Raw genomic sequence first — 19,521 nt, 5'->3', positions numbered from 1 at the left:
GTAACCCGCCTAGACCGCCTAGCCCACCTAGCCCGCCTAAGAGCGCCTAGGCGGGGGCCTAACAGCTCCCATATTTTTCTTAACGATTCGGACCTAATCGCACCGGCATCACCACGCCCAGCGCCTAGGCCGATTTTTAGAACACTGCTGACATACTTGATTCATTGCGAATGTATGTACTGACATACTTGGTTCACTGCGAATGCATGTACTGACATACTTGGTTCACTGCGAATGCAATGTTAAGTTTGGTAAAGAGTAGATATTGGAGAGCACCAACAACACTTTGAAATTCAAAATGCATGTACTGACATACTTGATTCACCACGAATGCAATTTTAGGTCTGGTAAGGAGTAGATACTTGAGAGCACCCACAACACTTTGAAATTCACAGCATCCGAGAGAGGGTCACCCTCATGCAAACTGCGGTGTCGACTAAATCCAAGTTCTTGGAGCATGCTTAAGGCCATAAAGAGAATGGCGTAACTTACAGACATGTGAAGGATATTGAGAATCAGAGGAAGCGTTGGGGGTGTGCAAAGGGTGCAGTGGCACATGGTCCTGAATTTTTTAGAGGCCCCAAAACTTTTTTATTCTCCTATATATTACATATGAGTATTAATTTATAATAAAAAAATTTAACTTAAAAGAAAAAATATCATCATATGATTTTACAATTGATTAAGTGGAGCTTATACTTAATATATTAATTTTCTACTTTTCTATAACAATAAAAAACTTGTGTATTACTTTCTTCTACTTTTCTTAAGCAACAAAAAACTAATTTGTGATTATTACTTTATTCCACCACAAACGTATTTTCATATCTCTCTTTCAGTTGTGCTCCATTTTTTCATAGATGAACCTAAATCATGATTTCATGGTAATTGGAGATTATTCAATTAGTAAGAGTGAGATGCTGATTTCAATTAAGTTTCAATATTGATAGTTGAACTTTGTATGACTATATTGTCTAAGAAATTATATTTTTAAATAATTAGGAGGGTCTTTTTATGAAATTCGCATAGGTCTCCAAAGTGTCAGAGATGACCCTTTTGACAATCCACAAAACCTGATGGTTGTCGTATACCTCTTCAACCAATGAACCATGTAAATGTTGGTTGGGGTATTTACTATTTCTACCGTCTTTGATAAGGCTTTCCTCAAATTAATCTTCTTTCATCTAAGAACTTGCCAAAAGAAAATGGAAAGGGCTGCAACTTGCGAAAAGAAAATGGAAAAGGCTGCTGAGGAATTTGCTTGTGAATTGTATGGCTCACTTCATCCAACTCAACTGTTTTTGGTGGCTCACAAAGATGACAAACACATTGGTTCGGGTAAGAAGATCAACTGCAACATATGCACTGGCATGTACTTTAGGCATTGGGCAGCTTTGGAGCAGCACTACAATAACAGGCAAAAGAAATCATACAAGCTATGCAACAACAAGAAATGCACGGGTCCAGTCTCCAAAAGCACGAAGTCCATGTTTGCCAAAAACAGGGTGGAAGGTTTGTAGATTGCAATTTTGGTTGGGGTAATAAGGCTTTGTTGTCTCTGTGATAATGTCGGTAGGGCTGCCATGGAAGATCCTACAATGGTGCTCATGCCTTCCTTTTGTAGGCAGCCAAGCCTTCTCAAGGAAGGTCAAGTATGTGGTCCATATATATGGAGTGGTGATGTGGCCTCTATCTACCTACTAAATAAATATCTAAATATCAACAAATATCTAGTCTTGGTCAAATAGCCAAAAGGTCTTCTAATGGAGTGCGAGTCAACGGGCCTTTCATCCAATAGTGTTTTTCTAGTCCATGGTCAAAGAATCTTCTCTTAAAATAGTGACTTAGCAAGAGTATGACCGGATCAGACAGATTTTGAGATAGACCCAATTTCTAAGAGCAATGGAGCATAACACAATAAAGTTAGTTAACAAAATCTTCATTCTTTTCTAAGTTACATGGAAGTCGAAATTATGTGGTTGGGTTTAAGATCAGTGAGACGGAATGTTCATAAAAATTTCTGCAAGTTATACACCAGGTTCTGCAATAAAGAAACAAAGACAGAAGATGTATTATCGGTTGAAGGCAGGATATGATTGAAAATTATAAAAGATGCGATGCGATACAAATGTATTAATTGGTTACCTTTATGCGCACAATATTTCTGATTGCTAAGAGAAGGCCTGGCATGAGACATTGCACATCTGTGATGTCATGTTTCAGAGAGTAAACCTCTCCGAGACGAGAAAAATGAACTGTTGTGCTAAGCACTCGAACTCCATCTCCCAGAACTTGGCCCCTTGCCTTTTGCACATACGATAAAAATATAGTAATTAGTTCCAATCCAAGGCATAAAACTTGAACCAAAAAACAACAATTTGTACTTGTGCTTACTAGAACATCGGTTGAAATATCTTCTCTGTTGTAGATTTGGCCAAGGTTAGACAGGTTGTTGGCAATTTGGGTTGCATCTGATGATGGAAAATCCTGTACCTCAAATACAACTGTAGCATATGATCTTCATGTGTAGGATAACTGGGCTTCTGATGTTACATATTCAAGGGCAAACAGCTATAGGGGACATTAAATATGTGTTACAAGTTACATAGGACATACAATTATATGGTTTCATACATATTAAAAAGTGAGAGTTTGCCATTTTTACGAATGAGTAACCGAATTTACCGTTGCAGATGCTCTTGATTCCACAATTTCTACATTGTTGTAGTGGAAGGAAGCTGAAATTGCAGCTTGTTGGAGAAGTATCGATCCAATGGACAAAGTCGGTGCAATGAGACAACCCTGAACACAGTTGCAGCTCCATATCAGTGACAAATGTATGGTTTCATTCTGTGATAAAAGAGGGAGAAAAGCAAAAAAAAGAAACAACTTCTAAAACTTATTGTATGAAGTACATCTCATCCTGTGCTCACGATGCTGGCTTTGTCACATAATGCAGATAATGCTGATACTGTATCTAATTTAATTTTCGGCACATAAACCACACTTCTCATGCCAAATGCTGTTGCCTAGTAGAGAAATAATCAATCAAATGAGAAAACGGAATCAGGGTTTTTAATGTGTCATAAATAGTACTTGTGTAATTACATTACCTGTTTAACATTGTCGTAGACTTTGGAAGGCTCAGTGAATCAACAACTACTCCTAATGCTTTAGACTGCCAATTGTCACAGAGGAATGAGAAGTATCGACAGAATAAACACATACGTGTATCTATTTATTAATATTCAACTATTGAATTGGTGACCTGTAAATGGAACGTAAGACCATTGTGAGATCATTCGTTATTGGTATTTCCAAAGGCTCTTCCATGTCACACCTAAAATTTGTTAGAAGGAAAGATCAAATTATCCCATATGTTAACATGCTACTTGAAAAAGTACAATGTATGAAATAGGGATCGCTGTTAACAACTCTCGTGATGAGTAGATGATGAGTGTTGATGACAATACTAACAGAAAAAGAAAATGTATTAAGAAATGAATGAAAATACCTTCCCAATGTCTTCTCCTACGAGATAAGAGTCCACTGAACCAGCCACCTCCATTCCTCTAGCTCTGGTCACTGCAGTTACAGCCGCCCTTCCAATTTCCTTCGCTGCTCCGTTTATAATTACCTATCTCAAGACAGAGATCACGTTTAGCAACAAATTTTAGTTTAATTTTCAATAGTTCACATTATATAAACACCTTGATGTTGTTGAGAATTAAGCTGCCTACTAGCCTTGGAGTTAATCTGCAGAAGCTAAACCTGCAGTTGAAATCGAAAGGAAGCTGAGAAGTTTTGAAGAAATGAAGAACTTGCTAAATTTAGAAGGAGCCATTAGATTCAAATTACAACAGCTAGTTTCATTTCCAGTTTTAGAAAGATTACAGCTGGTGTTCTTATCTTTTTAATTGTACTATGCTTCCTCATCTTCTTCCAGGTGGATGGATGATATCCTCCGATGACCATTAATGGTCGGAGATGAGTTCTAGGTCCCTAGAGTGTAGGATCTGTTTTTGACCAGCTGTGAGGAATATAGTCCTTGTAATCTCTTTTGTTCTAATTAATGAAAAACACAGACTCTTGCTCCCCACTCTCTCTCTCTCTTGAAAAAAACACAGATTTCTTCAAACTACTACTGAAAGTTTCAACCTTTATAAAAAATTATCAACCTAAACACCATGCTTGGTACCATTTCAAACATGGTATCAGAGCTCTAGGTCTGATTCCGAAGAAAGGGTGTGATATTGTGAGAGAGATCCATTAAAAAAAAATTTCCAGAAAACCTTAAAGGTGGTACCTTTATAACCATTTGAGCTGTGTTACCTGAGAAGATGGCTGGATCAAGCTCCTCCGGTGGTGATTTACGAACACCACAATTTAATGGCTCAAACTACGATTTTTGGGCTGTGAAAATGGAAACCATTATCATAGCCTACGATCTATGGGATGTGGTTGAAGCTGGCCTTGATGAACAACAAACTCCCAGAGAGGAAGTTTCTGAGGAAGAAGGAGAAAGTGAGTCAGAGCACATTCTAGTTGAAGGACCAGTTGTCTCAGAGGAGGAAAAGATCAAGAATGCCAAGGCTCTAAGTCTCATTCAAGGAGCAATCACTGATGAACTTTTTCCCAGAATCCGAAATGAGAAGACTGCAAAGGGTGCCTGGGAAATCCTGAGAAGAGAGTTCAGAGGAGATAAAAAGGTAAGAGTTGTGATATTACAAGCCATTAGAGCTGATTTTGAATATCTAAGGATGAATGATTTTGAATCTCTGGATGACTACATGGCTCGATTCTTTGAGATAGTAAACAACTTGAAATCTCTAGGAGAAGATGTAACAGAGAAAAGAATTGTTCAAAAGCTGTTGATGAGTCTAAGTAGGAGATATAAGTCCATAGTGTCAATCATTGAAGAAGCCAAAGATCTAGACACTATTAGAGTTGGGGAAGTCCTAGCTTTAGTGAAAGTCTATGATAAAAGAGAAGACTTGCATGATGAAAGAGATAAATACACAGGTACTGAGAGGGCTTTCAGCAGTCTTAAAGTTGGAGGAAATGGAAATAGCACTGGAAATTTCAAAGGGTCTCAGTACAAGACAAATCCAAAATGGAGTCAATATAAGAAGGGAAAGAATTGGTCTCAAAATGGAAACTGGAACAATTCCAGTGGTTCAAGCTGGAACAACAACTTTGCGGGAAACTGGAACAATAAATCCAATCCACAGAACAAGTAAGGGAGTAAGAGTCAAGGTGGTGTAAAACCTCAGTGCCAAGTCTGTGAGAAATACCATTTTGGTGTGTGCAGATATAAAGGAAAAGCCAAGTGTGGAAGGTGCAATCGATTTGGTCACTTAACTAAGGATTGTGACAATGGTAAACAAGTTGCAAACTGTGCGAAGGAAGAAGATGCAGTCACAGCAACCATGTTCTATGCTTGTCATGCAAGTTCAATTGCATCAAGCAAGTCTGTGTGGTTTGTGGACAGTGCATGCAGCAACCACATGACCTCTCATGAGTCCTTATTGATTAACCTTGATAAGTCAGTGACCTGCAAAGTAAAAATGGGCACTGGAGACCTTGTTCAAGCCACAGGAAAAGGGACACTTGTAGTTGAGACACGAAAAGGGAGAAGGTACATAAATGAAGTGTTGTTAGTTCCTGGATTAGATGAAAATCTGCTGAGCATAGGGCAAATGATGGAGCATGGGTACTACATTCTATTTGGAGGAAACTATGCATTAATATGTGATGATAGTAGTCTTGATAATGTTGTTGCTAAAGTTACAATGACTGGAAATAGATGTTTTCCATTGTCCATGGAATCTGTCAACTCAGTGGCAAGGAAAGCAGCAATACAAGAAAATCCATGGATTTGGCATAGAAGATTGGGCCATTTGAACTTTACTAGCATGAAGAAAATGCAGCAAACACAAATGATGTTGGGTTTACCTGATTTCTCAGAAAAAGAAGGAGTATGTGAAAGCTGTGTGTATGGTCAAGGTCACAGAGAACCATTTGAGAATGAGAAACCTTGGAGAGCAAACAATCTACTTGAATGGGTGCACACGGATGTATGTGGTCCAATGCAAAATGAGTCCATTGGAGGGAACAAATACTTCATCACATTAATTGATGATTACTCAAGGATGTGTTGGGTATATTTCCTCATAAACAAGTCAGATATGATAAATGTGTTCAAAAAATTCAAAGCATTTGTTGAACTTCAAAGTGGATTCAAATTAAAGAAACTAAGAAGTGACAGAGGTGGAGAATACACCTCACATGAATTCCTTGAGTATTGCAGTGATCTTGGCATGGAGAGGCAGCTGACTATTGCCTACTCTCCTCAGCAAAATGGGGTTGCTGAGAGAAGAAATAGAACCATTGGAGAAATGGCAAGATCAATGATGTCTGAGAAGAAAATTCCTGTCAAGTTTTGGGCTGAAGCAGTTGGCACTGCAGTGTATCTGCAAAATAGGTGTTATACCACTGTAGTCTCAGACAAAACACCATTTGAAGCTTTCACAGGAAGAAAACCAGGTGTAAAACATCTAAGAGTGTTTGGAAGTATCTGTTACAGTCACATTCCATCAAATCTCAGACAGAAATTTGATGACAAAGCAAGCAAGGGAATCTTTATGGGGTATGGCAGCTGTGAGAAAGGCTACAGGATCTATAATCTTCAAACTAAGAAGAGCATACTCTCAAGAAGTGTTGTATTCAATGAGAACAAGTCCTGGAATTGGGAAAGCAAGCAAGATGAAATTGTCTACATGCCTCTCACCATTGGAAATGAAAATTCTGAGATAATTGAAACTGAAGAATCCCCTCATGAAACTCACAGCATTGATTCTCTAAATCTCACTCAATTAATCTCAGATGATGAATATGTCCCTGGAAGCAACATTGCCAGTACCAGTCAAGGTTCAACACCAAGCAATACACCAGTAAAGCTGAGAAGCTTGGAGGACATCTATGCAAGATGTCATATGAACATTATTGAACTTGAAACCTATCATGATGTTATTGAAGACAAAGCATGGAAGGAAGCAATGGAAGCTGAGATTGAAACTATTGAAAAGAATGGAACTTGGGAGCTGGTGGAAAGGCCTGCAGACAAACCAGTCATAGGAGTCAAATGGGTGTTCAAAACCAAGTTGAATTTGGATGGAACAGTTCAAAAGCACAAGGCTAGGCTTGTGGCAAAAGGGTATGCCTAGAAACCTGGTATTGATTATAATGAAACATTTGCCCCAGTGGCAAGGTTAGATACAATTAGAACCTTGATTGCACTTGCAGCACAAAAGGGTTGGAAGCTGTTCCAATTAGATGTTAAGTCAGCCTTCTTGAATTGAGTACTTGAGGAGGAGGTTTACACTGAGCAACCAGAGGGTTTTGAAGTTGAAAATGCAAGTCACAAGGTCTATAAGTTAAAGAAGGCTCTCTATGGTTTGAAGCAGGCTCCTAGAGCCTGGTACAGTGAGATTGACACTTATCTCACTAGTTGCAACTTCAAAATGAGCACCAGTGAGGCTACCTTATATACTAGAACTGATGAAGAAGGAAATCTGATCATAGTCTCTATATATGTTGATGATATAGTGTACACTGGAAGCAGCAATACATTGCTCAGTGAGTTTAAAAGAGACATGATGCAGAAATATAAGATGACTGATTTAGGACTCTTACATCATTTCTTGGGAATGAGAGTTCTACAAACTGATAAAGGGGTTTTTATTCATCAAAGCAAGTATGCAAAGTCTTTACTCGTAAAGTTTGGCCTGGAGGATTGTAAGTCAGTGACAATTCCTCTACCCACTGGTGAGAAACTGAAGAAAGTTGATGGAAATGAGTTGGCTGATGAAGGTTTGTTTAGGAAAATTGTTAGCAATATGTTATATTTAACTGCAACCAGGCCTGATATAATGTATGTTGCCAGTTTGCTATCAAGATTCATGCATGGTTCCAAGAAGAAGCACATGGGAATAGCTAAAAGAGTTCTCAGATACATTCAAGGTACTCTCGGCTATGGCATTGAATTTATAAGGGACAAGGATGTTGTTTTGATTGGATTTTGTGACTCAGATTGGGCTGGCAGTGAAGATAACAGTAGGAGCACATCTGGGTATGCATTCAGCTTTGGTAGTGGGACATTTTCATGGGCCTTAGTCAAGCAAAACACAGTTGCATTGTCAACTGCAGAAGCAGAGTATGTCTCAGCAGCTGAGGCAACAACTCAAGCTATCTGGTTAAGGTTTGTGTTCGATGATTTTAGTGAAATGCAAACCGAAGCAACACCATTGTTTTGTGACAACATGTTAGCAATATCGATGGTCAAAAATCCAGTCTTTCATCAGAGAACTAGACATATAAACAGGAAATGTCACTTTATTCGAGAAGCATTGCAGCAAGGATCCATTGATGTGAACTACTGCAGAAGTGAAGAATAGTTGGCAGATATATTTACAAAAGCCTTGCCTAAAGATCGATTCAATTACTTGAGGATGAAGTTAGGAGTGAAGCCAGTAAGCAGCTTAGGAGAGGCTGTTGAGAATTAAGATGCCTACTAGCCTTGGAGTTAATCTGCAGAAGCTAAACCTGCAGTTGAAATTGAAAGGAAGCTGAGAAGTTTTGAAGAAATGAAGAACTTGCTAAATTTAGAAGGGGCCGTTAGATTCAAATTACAACGGCTAGTTTCATTTCCAGTTTTAGAAAGATTATAGCTGGTGTTCTTATCTTTTTAATTGTACTATGCTTCCTCATCTTCTTCCAGGTGGATGGATGATATCCTCCGATGACCATTAATGGCTGGAGATGAGTTCTAGGTCCCTAGAGTGTAGGATCTGTTTTTGACCAGCTGTGAGGAATATAGTCCTTGTAATCTCTTTTGTTCTAATTAATGAAAAACACATACTCTTGCTCCCCACTCTCTCTCTCTTGAAAAAGACACAGATTTCTTCAAACTACTACTGAAGTTTCAACCTTTACAAAAAATTATCAACCTAAACACCATGCCTGGTACCATTTCAAACATTGAGCAACAGATGGAAGGTTTCGCTTTGGCATGTCTATAATTTTTGCAGACCATACGGTGATGAAATTTGCAGCTCAGTGCTGCCATGGCTATTTTCTCAGTTCTGCAATTTCCACAGTAAGAGATAAGGATTTTGGCAGCCACTTTCTTTGGTCTCTCTCAAAGAGAAGGTTTTTGTTTAGTTGGATTGGTTTTTTGTTTGGAGGGAAATGTGTGACAAAAATTGCCACATTGACAGGTATGCATGTTTCAATTTGTGCCTTATTTTTGGGGTCATGCATGTTTGCGCATGTGTCTCTGGGAACCAAGCAACATATTATTTTTGTGGTTTCCACATGCTTCCGTTTTATCTGCACATTTGCTATATATTTGTCAAATTTTTTCCACCAATTATTATGTGTACTGAGTATCCCCATTGCTCCCACTACATTATGATGAAAATATTGGATGCTGAGTGCTGATCTGTAATAAACTAATAATGCAACCATAGGGTCAAGATGTCTCTATACAACCACGTCATTGTCAAACAAAATTATAAATTTTTAGGTTGAATTGATTTGATTTAATTTGAATAAAATAATTAAGCATTAAGCTTTCACTTATTAATTTACGTATTATACTATAAACAAAAAATAATGTTGATGCTTTATGAACTTAATAATTAGATATGTGTGTTATAACATTGGTAAATTAATAACACTATGACAGTATGATGGTTGTAAAAAAGCTTACCCTTGCTTTGCATGTTTGTTTCCTTAAAAATATTAACCTAGACTTCCTAATTAATTTAGTAGCGTAGGACTAAGTTCTATCTATTGCTAGAAATTCTTGTGACCAACTGTAATTGATTAAAGAAAAGATAATAGGTTTATTTGGTATTTACCTAAGATACATCTGGAATCAACAGTTCAGAACGATTAAAAAGAAGACAATAAGATTATTGACTAGTAATTCTTTCTTTATTTTCACTTTTTATATTTTAATGTTTTAACTTTTGAACAAGGAATTAACACGTTGAATTGAATTGGGTCGTGTGGATCAAAGATCCAGCATAATTAACTTAATATTCTACCCAATTAAACAAAGAATCAAATGATTAATTATCCCAAAAGAGGTCTAATAAGGGACACAAGGCCATAGCCCAATTACACTTTTCATTCTTCAATGATGATGTCCCTTCCAAAAACATGACATTATACCAACATGATTATCTCCATCTTTACGGTTTTTTTATATCAAGACACCAAAAAATGTCTCGTAAAATTACAGTTTAGTGGTATTTATTTTCACTTATAAGTTATAAGTGAGAGTTATTAAGTTCAATTTTGTGGATAGCGAGTTGATACCAAATATTATGACTAACCCATTATGTGACTTGACCCAAATCTCAAACTTCTCAATGTAAATATATCGTCAAATTAAAAAAAAAAACACAAAAAAGTTACAAAAAATAAAAATGTAATCTTGAGTTTTGAGGTGTCAGAATTTGATAGCTTACCACAAAACTTAACTTTCACAACGTCATAATCAGGCAAATATTGCAAAGAAAATCAGCCAGACTTTGCAACCCATTTTGCGTGTATAAGGTGCCACGCATGAGAAGGAGAGATTGCCTTCTGTAGCAAGCATTTTAGGGGATGCCATTGCCAGACTTTTTGCTTGCTTGCTTGCGAGTGACGTGCAAATCCAGTGCCCCATCATTTTCCAACGCAATGCCATTTTCCGCAACCAAAAACAAAGAATTTTCCTCATTGAATTGAAATTTTGAAACGACTCCGTTTCGAGCAGTCAATATAGAAACAAACCTGGCATCCAATTTTTTTATTTCTCAGTTGTTGGATTTTCGTTTTCAAATTAAACCCTAACCAACCAATAAAGATACCTTCCACCATCCTTTTATTTCCTAAAATCGTATCTCTTTATATTTAACACAATTAGGGTTCAGATGCTCTTAATTTATACAAAAACCATGTTTTATATTATAAAAATGGACCCTTTTCTGGTAGTAGGGTTTAAGAAAATGGACAAATACGTAAATCGTAAGAATTACTTCAACTTTTCGTATTAGTATGGTTTTATGAAAACCCAAATCATTCCAATTAGCAAAAATGATGAGAGTTTAGACTTTAGACATGCGCTTTCCACGTGCCTCCATCTAATTTGGAACACCACCAACCTAGGGTTTCATGCGGGACCTAAAAGCTTCCCCATGATTCTGCTAACTCCGGTAAGTACAAGTATGAACAGTCAATGATTACTTTGCCATGTCATCTAAGCCTCCCAGTTTATAAGGGTCGAAATATATATAGCTACTTTATATGATGCAAAAAGTCATCGAGATCCAAAGCTATAACTCATTGGTTGTAGATTTGACTTCGTAATTAAGTAGAATATTAAAGTAATTAATTGTATAAATAATAAATCTAGGTAACAAGTAATTTATCGTCGGTTCATGCGTCTTTTACATGCTGACCAACTATTTCCTCACCAAATGAGTCCTCCCCATTTATCGAAGAAAAATGTTAAGAGGATTCTCTATGAATATTGTGCTTGAAATATGAGGTAACAAATAGTTCGCATAAAATTAACATTAAACTATAAGTGATAGAAAATAAAACTTTAATGAAAAGCTCACGGTATTATTCACTTTAACGAAAATCCATATTTTTACACTAAAAAATCAATATTGGTACTATTCATTTTATCTTTTATTTTGTCATTATCGTTAAAACTCAAAGTTTTCAAACTCTTTTAATTAGTTTTCCTAATAGAAAATTTATAAAAATAATCTCACTTTGAGTAAGTTTCCTTATCATTTCTCTATAACAAATTATTCTAGGGTTAGCTTGTAGCTAGCAGACCAAATATCAGCCCTACTACATATGACTGTGTCTAGTACGTCATGCTCTTGTGTGGAATTGGCTGCTGGTTACGCATGTAACTGCGTGGTCTATACTTTTTAACTTTTTTTTTTACTTTATCACAATTTGGGGTATGTTTTTGTTCCTTACTAATTGTCTATTTGGTCAATTGTTAATATAACCCTTCTGACCAAAAAGTTAATTGTCAATATAACCCTCTTTATCTCAAAATAATCTACTTCATAAATTTATGAGGTAGCAAAGTATTAACAACTCCAGATATAAATGATTATGTTCATTCAGATTTTTTTTTCTTTCTAAAATTAAATATTTTATTTAAACACCATAAGATAGTATAATTAATAGCTAAAGAGTCATTCAAACTCCAACGTAAAAATGAAGAAAAAAAATTGTAATCTTAATTAAAATATTCCCCTCAATTCGAAAATCACCATCGGGCACAAAAGAAGAAAAAAAAGTAAAGAACACCTTGAAAACAAATTCTCACCTTACTTTTATTCTTAAACAACATAAAATTATTAGATAACGCTTTATTGTATTGACGAAAAATAATAATACGTATGTATTTCGGTGACATTAAATCTTCACCGATCCTCCTCTTCCTTAACATTTAAAAGTTTAACCCACTAAAGATATTGTTTGTTAAAATAAATCAATATAAAACAGTATTACATGTTATATACATTTTTCTTTTATAGCAATAGCAACAAATGAAACTTCAATTGATTTCAATAAAGAAATGCTCCAATGTGACCAGTGTGGTTACTTGGTATTAATAATTTACGTGTTTATATTTTAAGATATATTGCATCAATAATAAAACAATTGTTATAAATACGAGTTGAGTGTAAACATGTTTCTTGTATAACTAATTAAACAAACCTTTTTTTTTTCAAATCTCAAGCAATTATATTCTTCTTATGTATACTTTCTCAAATCAGTGGACACAAAATCTTTTTTCCAACGAAGCCATGCACGTTAAAAATATAATTCATCCTTGTTTTAAAACAAACACAAGCAACGAGAACAACAACAAAAACAAGAAGTGTGTGTCTGTCTGGATGTCACGTGCCTCGCAATTTGACATCAGTCCCACAGAATTATGTAAAACCACTGCGATGCAATGCAAAGGCAGTCCCCGATGACCCAAATTCTGTACACATCGAATGGTCGGTATCCTGTCCCCAATCGAAGACAAGACCTATGGATTAAAATAGAATTGTTGATAGTTAACTAAAAAATAAAATTACTCCCTATTGGAAGCTACTTCCAAAACCAAATATATATATATATATATATATATATATATATAGAAAAAGGAAATTGCAAATAACCTAACTAATTATTAATTATTTTTGACAAAAAAAAACAAATTATTAATTATTTCAAATTAGGGGCAGACATATTAGTTAATGAGAAAAAGTTTAAGAGCATCGTAATTAGGTAATGCTAAAGAAACTATTTATGGGAAGTGATGAGAGACTCTTTTAGAATGAGACTCTCCATAGAGTCTGTCATCTCATAGTTTAAGTCAATTTCTATGCCAACGTTATGAAATATTGTGCAAAACATATAAGGTGGCATAGAGTATAAGGAAGGTTTCACTTCAAAGAAAATCCCTATTGCATTTCTCTATCTATTTAAAACATATTTTGATAATCATCTAACATGGTTATTAATTATTAAATTATTACCTAAATGTTAATTAATGTGTTTAATTATTATTATTAACGTGTTTAATTATTATTGTTGATAAATCATATAATTTACAAATATAATTTAAAATATTAATCTACTTAACATTACTAATCAGAATTATTAGAGGGAGGCCGGTTTAATATGTCGTATGTTCATAGGTTGCACAGTCCCCATCGAGCTACGCAACGCATAGACTACCAACTTTAACAAATCGCACGGTTCATACTTGGCGGCGACTCTTTGTATGGCTTACAGTTCGCCACGTGTGTGGAAGCTCCCTTGTGTTGGCTGCACGTATGGGAGTGTCGGTGGTAATAGTTTATCCTGTGACGTAAACAGTTCATGTTCATATTTGTTTTTCTAGGTTTTACTAATTTTTTGTTTGTTACTTTTAAATTATATTTAATATCCAATTTCTAGAAGACAATTTTAGAAAAAGAGTTTGACTTGGTCTCGTTTATTATTTTATGGGGATTATTCTTTGTCTATTTTCTTATAAAGTTATGTGCAATTAGGTGTTTTATTGGCCACAAAATAAAAAGTGGTAAAAAGAAATGCCCAAAACTATGATGGGATTGCAAAGAACCTTTTCTTTGTTTTGGCATCTTCAACTTTGTTATCCATAAGAGTTGTATATGTGTTGTCCCTTTATGTGATTAGTCATGCATATAGTATTAATAAAAATGTATATATGGTTTTATATAATCAATAAAAAAACAAGCAAGCGCGAAAAAGCGATAATAATCATTGAAACCAGATAATAAACGAGTACAACGATTGGAAGGACCTCCAAAAGAGGTCACAACATCTCCTCCAGCAACAAATCATTAACAAATTAACAATAGTAAGAGGAAGCTTAGGCCAAGTACAAATAGGCTGCTTCATTAGCTGGGGGCAAGTGTTAGAAACAAGAGAGTTTTAACGAAAAGTTCGCGGTACTGTTTACTTTGACGAAAAACCACATTTTTACACTAAAAAATCAATCTTGGTACTATTCACTTTACCCTTTATTTTGTCATTATCGTTAAAACTCAAAGTTTTCAAACCATTTTTATTAGTTTTCCTTAGAAACAAATATCTCAGTGATCCTTCAAAGCAAAGCTTTGGAGTCCTCCACAACTAGTCTGGTGGAAAGATTCACAAATTGGTCCTGCAACGCTGCTGTGATTTGAAGTTAATGTTCTCGAAAATAAAGTCATGAAATCAAAATTAACCCAAAATGTACTTGATAACAGAAACTTCAGTGATCCTTTGGAGCAAAGCTTTCGAGTACTCCATGACCAGTCTGACGGTGGAAAAATTCACGAATTGGTCACGCAACGCTGCTATGATATGAATTTAATGGCTCTAAAAAATAAAGCTATGAAAAACGCTTATTTAACCCAAATTTACTTGATAATATGAAATAAAGTAAATAATAGCTAAAGCAGCCATTTAGTACTACTGTCAAGTGGTATTCATCTTCACTTGTAGGTGAGAGATCTTAGATTCGATTTTCGCCAAAGACGAGTTTGAACCACATTATTGTTTAGCCGATTATAAGATTAAGACTATTAATTCTCCTTAATGTAGATAATATCGTTTGTTATAAAATAATAGCTAAAACAACGAATCTTGGAAAGCATATTTTTACTATTGCACAGCCAAAAATATAGATAGTAAAAGCTGAGACACGTTTGTGACGACTTACCGCCCACCCACGGTTTAACCCCAAAGTTTAGAATCGATCCTCCACGTTAATCTCCCACGTGTTGGACTTAAAAACCCTCCCTAATTAGCAAGACAAATGATAAAGTACCCTGAATCAGGCACGTGTCAAAAGAGCAAACAAAGTACGGCTAATTTTTTTAAGCCTGCAAGTACAAGACCCCAGAGATTTTTCAATATGATCGGTACACGAGATATGTACATCACGTGTTACTATATAAATGGTGGGATATATATGTTAAAAAGTTAATAACTTAAAAAATAAAATTTTCTACAACTTATATTAAAATACGTGATGTACCAGTTATATTCTTGTTATAACTAAAAATTTCTTCCTACCCAGTTCGCTGTATGATCCCAAAAATTTTCTTTTCCGCGTTTTTTAAAGCGAACCTTGGGGGCTTTTTTCATTTTCTTTTTCTGTATTTTATTTTCTTACAATGATTTTCATAAAATAATTAAGTATATAATTATTTTCGCATAATTATAGCTATAATTTAATCATTCATTCATATATAAAAATGTGGTTCCAACAGCTCAGTTAGCTAGCTGGCTGGCCACTTGTTTCTTATACTCTTTTTATTTTTTTATTTTTCTTCCTCTCCCTCTTCCTCCTCGAGTTCTCAAGAACCAGAAGAGAAACAAAACTATCAGATTCTGATTTTGCATTGATTTTTTCGGCAGCCACTTTGGGATAATCTCGGGTTTCAGCTTACTGGGTTGGTTTTGTTTTCTCGGGAAAATTCTCTGCTCTGTTTGACTTAGGCTGCATTTTTGGCTGAAGATCTGAGTCCTTGTGGGTGTTGTGTTTCCTGGGTCGGACCCGGTTCGGTGAATCTTTCCATACTTTTCTTCAAGCACAAGGCTTGAACTTTAGAGGTGAATGAGTTGTTCGTTTATTTCTTTCTCAAGACACCATTAAAGCTGCGGCTTTTCAGCGGTTGGTGTGATGCTGCTGGGGTCAGAGCGTGAGAATTCTGAAACCAGGGTTTTCTTCTACAAGCCTTTCTCTCAATTGGGTTGTTTCTAATTTTTGAAGCAGATAAAAAATCTGAGAGATCTCTCGTGGAAAACTAGAGAGTAAAAATGATGAGGATGAAGACGAAGACTACAGGGGTGTCACTGGCCGAGTTGAATGGAAGTTCGGGCGGCGGAGGAGCTGAGTCGGGGCAGGGAGAGTGGGAGCTCAGACCGGGAGGAATGCTGGTTCAGAAGCGAAATCCGGACTCTGATCGGAACTCGGCGCCTCCACCGACAATTAGAGTTCGGGTCAAATATGGGTCCATTTACCATGAAATGAGCATCAGTGCTCAGTCTTCTTTTGGTAAATTTTATTCTCAATTTTGTAACTTTACATTTTTGAATTGGAATTGAGAAATTTATGTTTTAATGCTTGTTAATAACTTGTGGTGTGTAAAATTGTGTAACTTTTGTTGTGCAGGGGATTTGAAGAAAATGTTGGTTGGACCGACAGGTTTGCACCATGAAGATCAGAAATTGATATTCAAAGACAAGGAGAGGGACTCGAAGGCGTTTCTTGACATGTCCGGGGTGAAGGACCGGTCGAAAATGGTGTTAGTTGAGGACCCTATTAGCCAAGAAAAGCGATATCTTGAGATGCGACGCAATGCAAAGATGGAGAAGGCTTCGAAATCGATTTCTGAAATCAGCTTGGAAGTAGACAGGCTTGCTGGCCAGGTATTGTCAAAGAAGTGTATGCAAAGATTTGTTCATGATATATATAAAATTTGTGTTTTGGAAATTGAAATTTGGTTTTCCGAATTGTAGGTGTCGGCTCTTGAGTCAATAATCACGAAAGGTAAAAAAGTTGCAGAGCAAGATGTGCTTGTTTTAATTGAGCAGTTGATGAACCAGTTGCTTAAATTAGATGGAATCATGGGCGACGGAGATGTGAAACTGCAGAGGAAGATGCAGGTACATTTGATTACTGTGGTCCTGAATTTTGCTTGACATCTTCATGTACAACTTTAAGATGTGATCATAATTTGTTTTGAAGGTGAAACGCGTGCAGAAGTATGTCGAAACTCTAGATGTATTGAAAGCTAAGAACTCCTCGCCTAGCAGCAATGGAAGTCAGATTCCAAAGCAGGTTCAGCAGAGGCATTCAGATGGTCATTCCAATGGGAATGGACATAGACTGGCACCAATTCAAGAGCATCAACCGAGGAATTCGGTTGACTATCCACCTACACATAATCAGCAAGTGCAACAGCAAGAACAACCATCAAGGCATTCGGCATCAGGGCCGGTAGTTGTGACCACACAGTGGGAGACATTCGATTCTGCCCCGGCATTGATCCCAACCTCTTCAACATCCAAGGCCGCCAATCAATCTCCGTACCCTAAGTTTAACTGGGAATCGTTCGAGTAAGCCGCCATATACAATGTCATATACAATGTATTGTTTGTGTGTGTGGATGTGTTTTGATATTGTCGTCTCCGATGGGTTTGCTATATCTTCTACATTCTTTTCTGTACTTAGAAAATATTTTCAACCCCTTTCAATCTGCCATTTAGGTCATCAGAAATAAATGGGGCTTATTACGATAGGGATTTATTATCAATATGTTCTCTCTCGAATTCTGTGGTTCTGGTTTTTCTTATACCCTATAAAGTTGGCTATCTGTATATTTGTTACCAGAGGAATTTAGTGTCCAAACTTTCAGATCTACATCTCTCTCTCTTAAATCCAATGATTTAAATTTGTCCCTCAAAACTTCACTCTCCCTCCCCATCCCCCCAGTAGCAGAGAAACTAACCTACACTTCTGATGCCTCCGCGACAATATCTTAAATCTATCATGCACTGCCATGTGATTGGTTTGAGGGTTGAAGGGAAGTTATTTTCCCTGACAGGGTAAAGCAGCTCAATCATAAATTTGAGGGGGGGTTTCATTTTCTATATGAAAATGTGGTAGTTGATGATGAATCATACCCTACTTCCTGCAGGGGCTACAAACTGACAAAGAGAAAGGTTAAGGTATTGATGAAGGCTATCTATCTATATATGATGAGAACTAACCAACCAACCCATCCAATGAAAATTAAGTCTCAATAAAATCGGAAGAACTGCCACTTATTATTACGATCTAGTGGTATTCCTCTTCACTTATTATAAGCAAGAGGTCTTAAGTTCGATTCTCACTAAAAACGAATTTGAATCATATTATTGCTAGTCCATTGTGAGGTTAAGGTCACTCCTTCCTCTTAGTATAAATATTATCGTTTGTTCAAAAAAACAAAAAAAGGGAAGAGATGTCATGATTTCAGTAAATAACTATAATAATTAAGAGAAGATGTCCCCTTTGTTATGATTATTTAACACACTTCACCTTTCCCAATAGAATTCATGTTTTTTTACCCCCAAATTCAATTAAACTTGGAGGCTACGGTATCTACTACATATAGGCTGGGCAAAGTCAGATAAATAAATCAATTTCGATTTCAATTTAGGAAAGAGTTCCTCTCCAGATCTCTCTCTTCAAAGCCCAATGATCAAGTGATTCGGGCCTTTAAAAATTTGATTCGTTCAATTTAGTCTCCTTTGTAATGCAATTAAGTTATCACAATAAGGGGAAAAAATAGACCAATTGAGGTCTCCTAATAGCGAAGTGCGAATCTCCTTGCGTTATAATTTTGATTAGATTACAATATGGTTCGATATAGAAAAAAAATACATACATGTCAACCTGTGTTTTCTGTGCTTGGTTTTGGACAGCTTGCAAACCAAGCTAATGCAGAAGCTCCACTTTACACCGGAACCTCTCCTGCAACTAAAATGGAAGCCAAGAATTTGTGAATGTTGCGAGTTCGAAAAATAAATTCAATACATCGTATCAATCACTTTGCAGTGGATTCTCATTGTTTTGCTTTTGGGGTCATCCCCTGTTGATTCACTTTAGTTCGTACAAAAGTAGAAAAGGGTGCAGTATTTCATCCAATTAAAATAACATAAACGTTGCAAGAGAACTCCGATATACAATTGTCCAAGTAGAACAATAATAAACTCTACACTGTAAACAAAATGCGGTTAGATGAATTGGTTAACTTGGCTAGAGCAGTGTGCATGCCTCCTTCACCCGAGTTTGAAGGATCACTTTTTAACAACAACGAGAAGAATCACTTCGCTTTGACCACAACGAGAAGAATCACTTCGCCAAGTTGATAAAAGGGC

General features: G+C 36.2%; 2 protein-coding genes across 3 annotated transcripts; one reads left to right on the top strand and one right to left on the bottom strand.

Moving 5' to 3' along the window:
* Positions 1-1,881: 1,881 nt before the first annotated feature.
* LOC126615165 (dihydrodipicolinate reductase-like protein CRR1, chloroplastic) lies at positions 1,882-3,975 on the bottom strand. Its single transcript, XM_050282927.1, has 7 exons — positions 3,859-3,975; positions 3,515-3,637; positions 2,934-3,029; positions 2,686-2,892; positions 2,395-2,487; positions 2,146-2,304; positions 1,882-2,041 (listed from the first exon to the last, which is right to left on the bottom strand). The coding sequence occupies exons 1-7, from the start codon at positions 3,973-3,975 to the stop codon at positions 2,009-2,011; spliced, it is 828 nt and encodes a 275-aa protein (XP_050138884.1). The 3' UTR covers positions 1,882-2,008.
* An 11,886-nt stretch (positions 3,976-15,861) lies between these two features.
* On the top strand, positions 15,862-17,928 carry LOC126623824 (BAG family molecular chaperone regulator 1-like). Of its 2 annotated transcripts, XM_050292811.1 has the most exons (5): positions 15,862-16,206; positions 16,370-16,651; positions 16,769-17,025; positions 17,116-17,262; positions 17,345-17,928. In XM_050292811.1, the coding sequence occupies exons 2-5, from the start codon at positions 16,414-16,416 to the stop codon at positions 17,717-17,719; spliced, it is 1,017 nt and encodes a 338-aa protein (XP_050148768.1). In that variant the 5' UTR covers positions 15,862-16,206; positions 16,370-16,413; the 3' UTR covers positions 17,720-17,928. The 2 variants fall into 2 exon arrangements, with proteins under 2 accessions (XP_050148768.1, XP_050148760.1); XM_050292803.1 differs by having other exon boundaries at positions 15,862-16,651.
* Positions 17,929-19,521: the final 1,593 nt, after the last annotated feature.

Source organism: Malus sylvestris, chromosome 1 (genome assembly GCF_916048215.2).
Source record: "Malus sylvestris chromosome 1, drMalSylv7.2, whole genome shotgun sequence".
Classification (NCBI taxonomy): domain Eukaryota; kingdom Viridiplantae; phylum Streptophyta; class Magnoliopsida; order Rosales; family Rosaceae; genus Malus; species Malus sylvestris.
The sequence above is the reverse complement of the archived record's forward strand: the minus strand, read 5'-3'. Positions and strand labels throughout refer to the sequence as shown.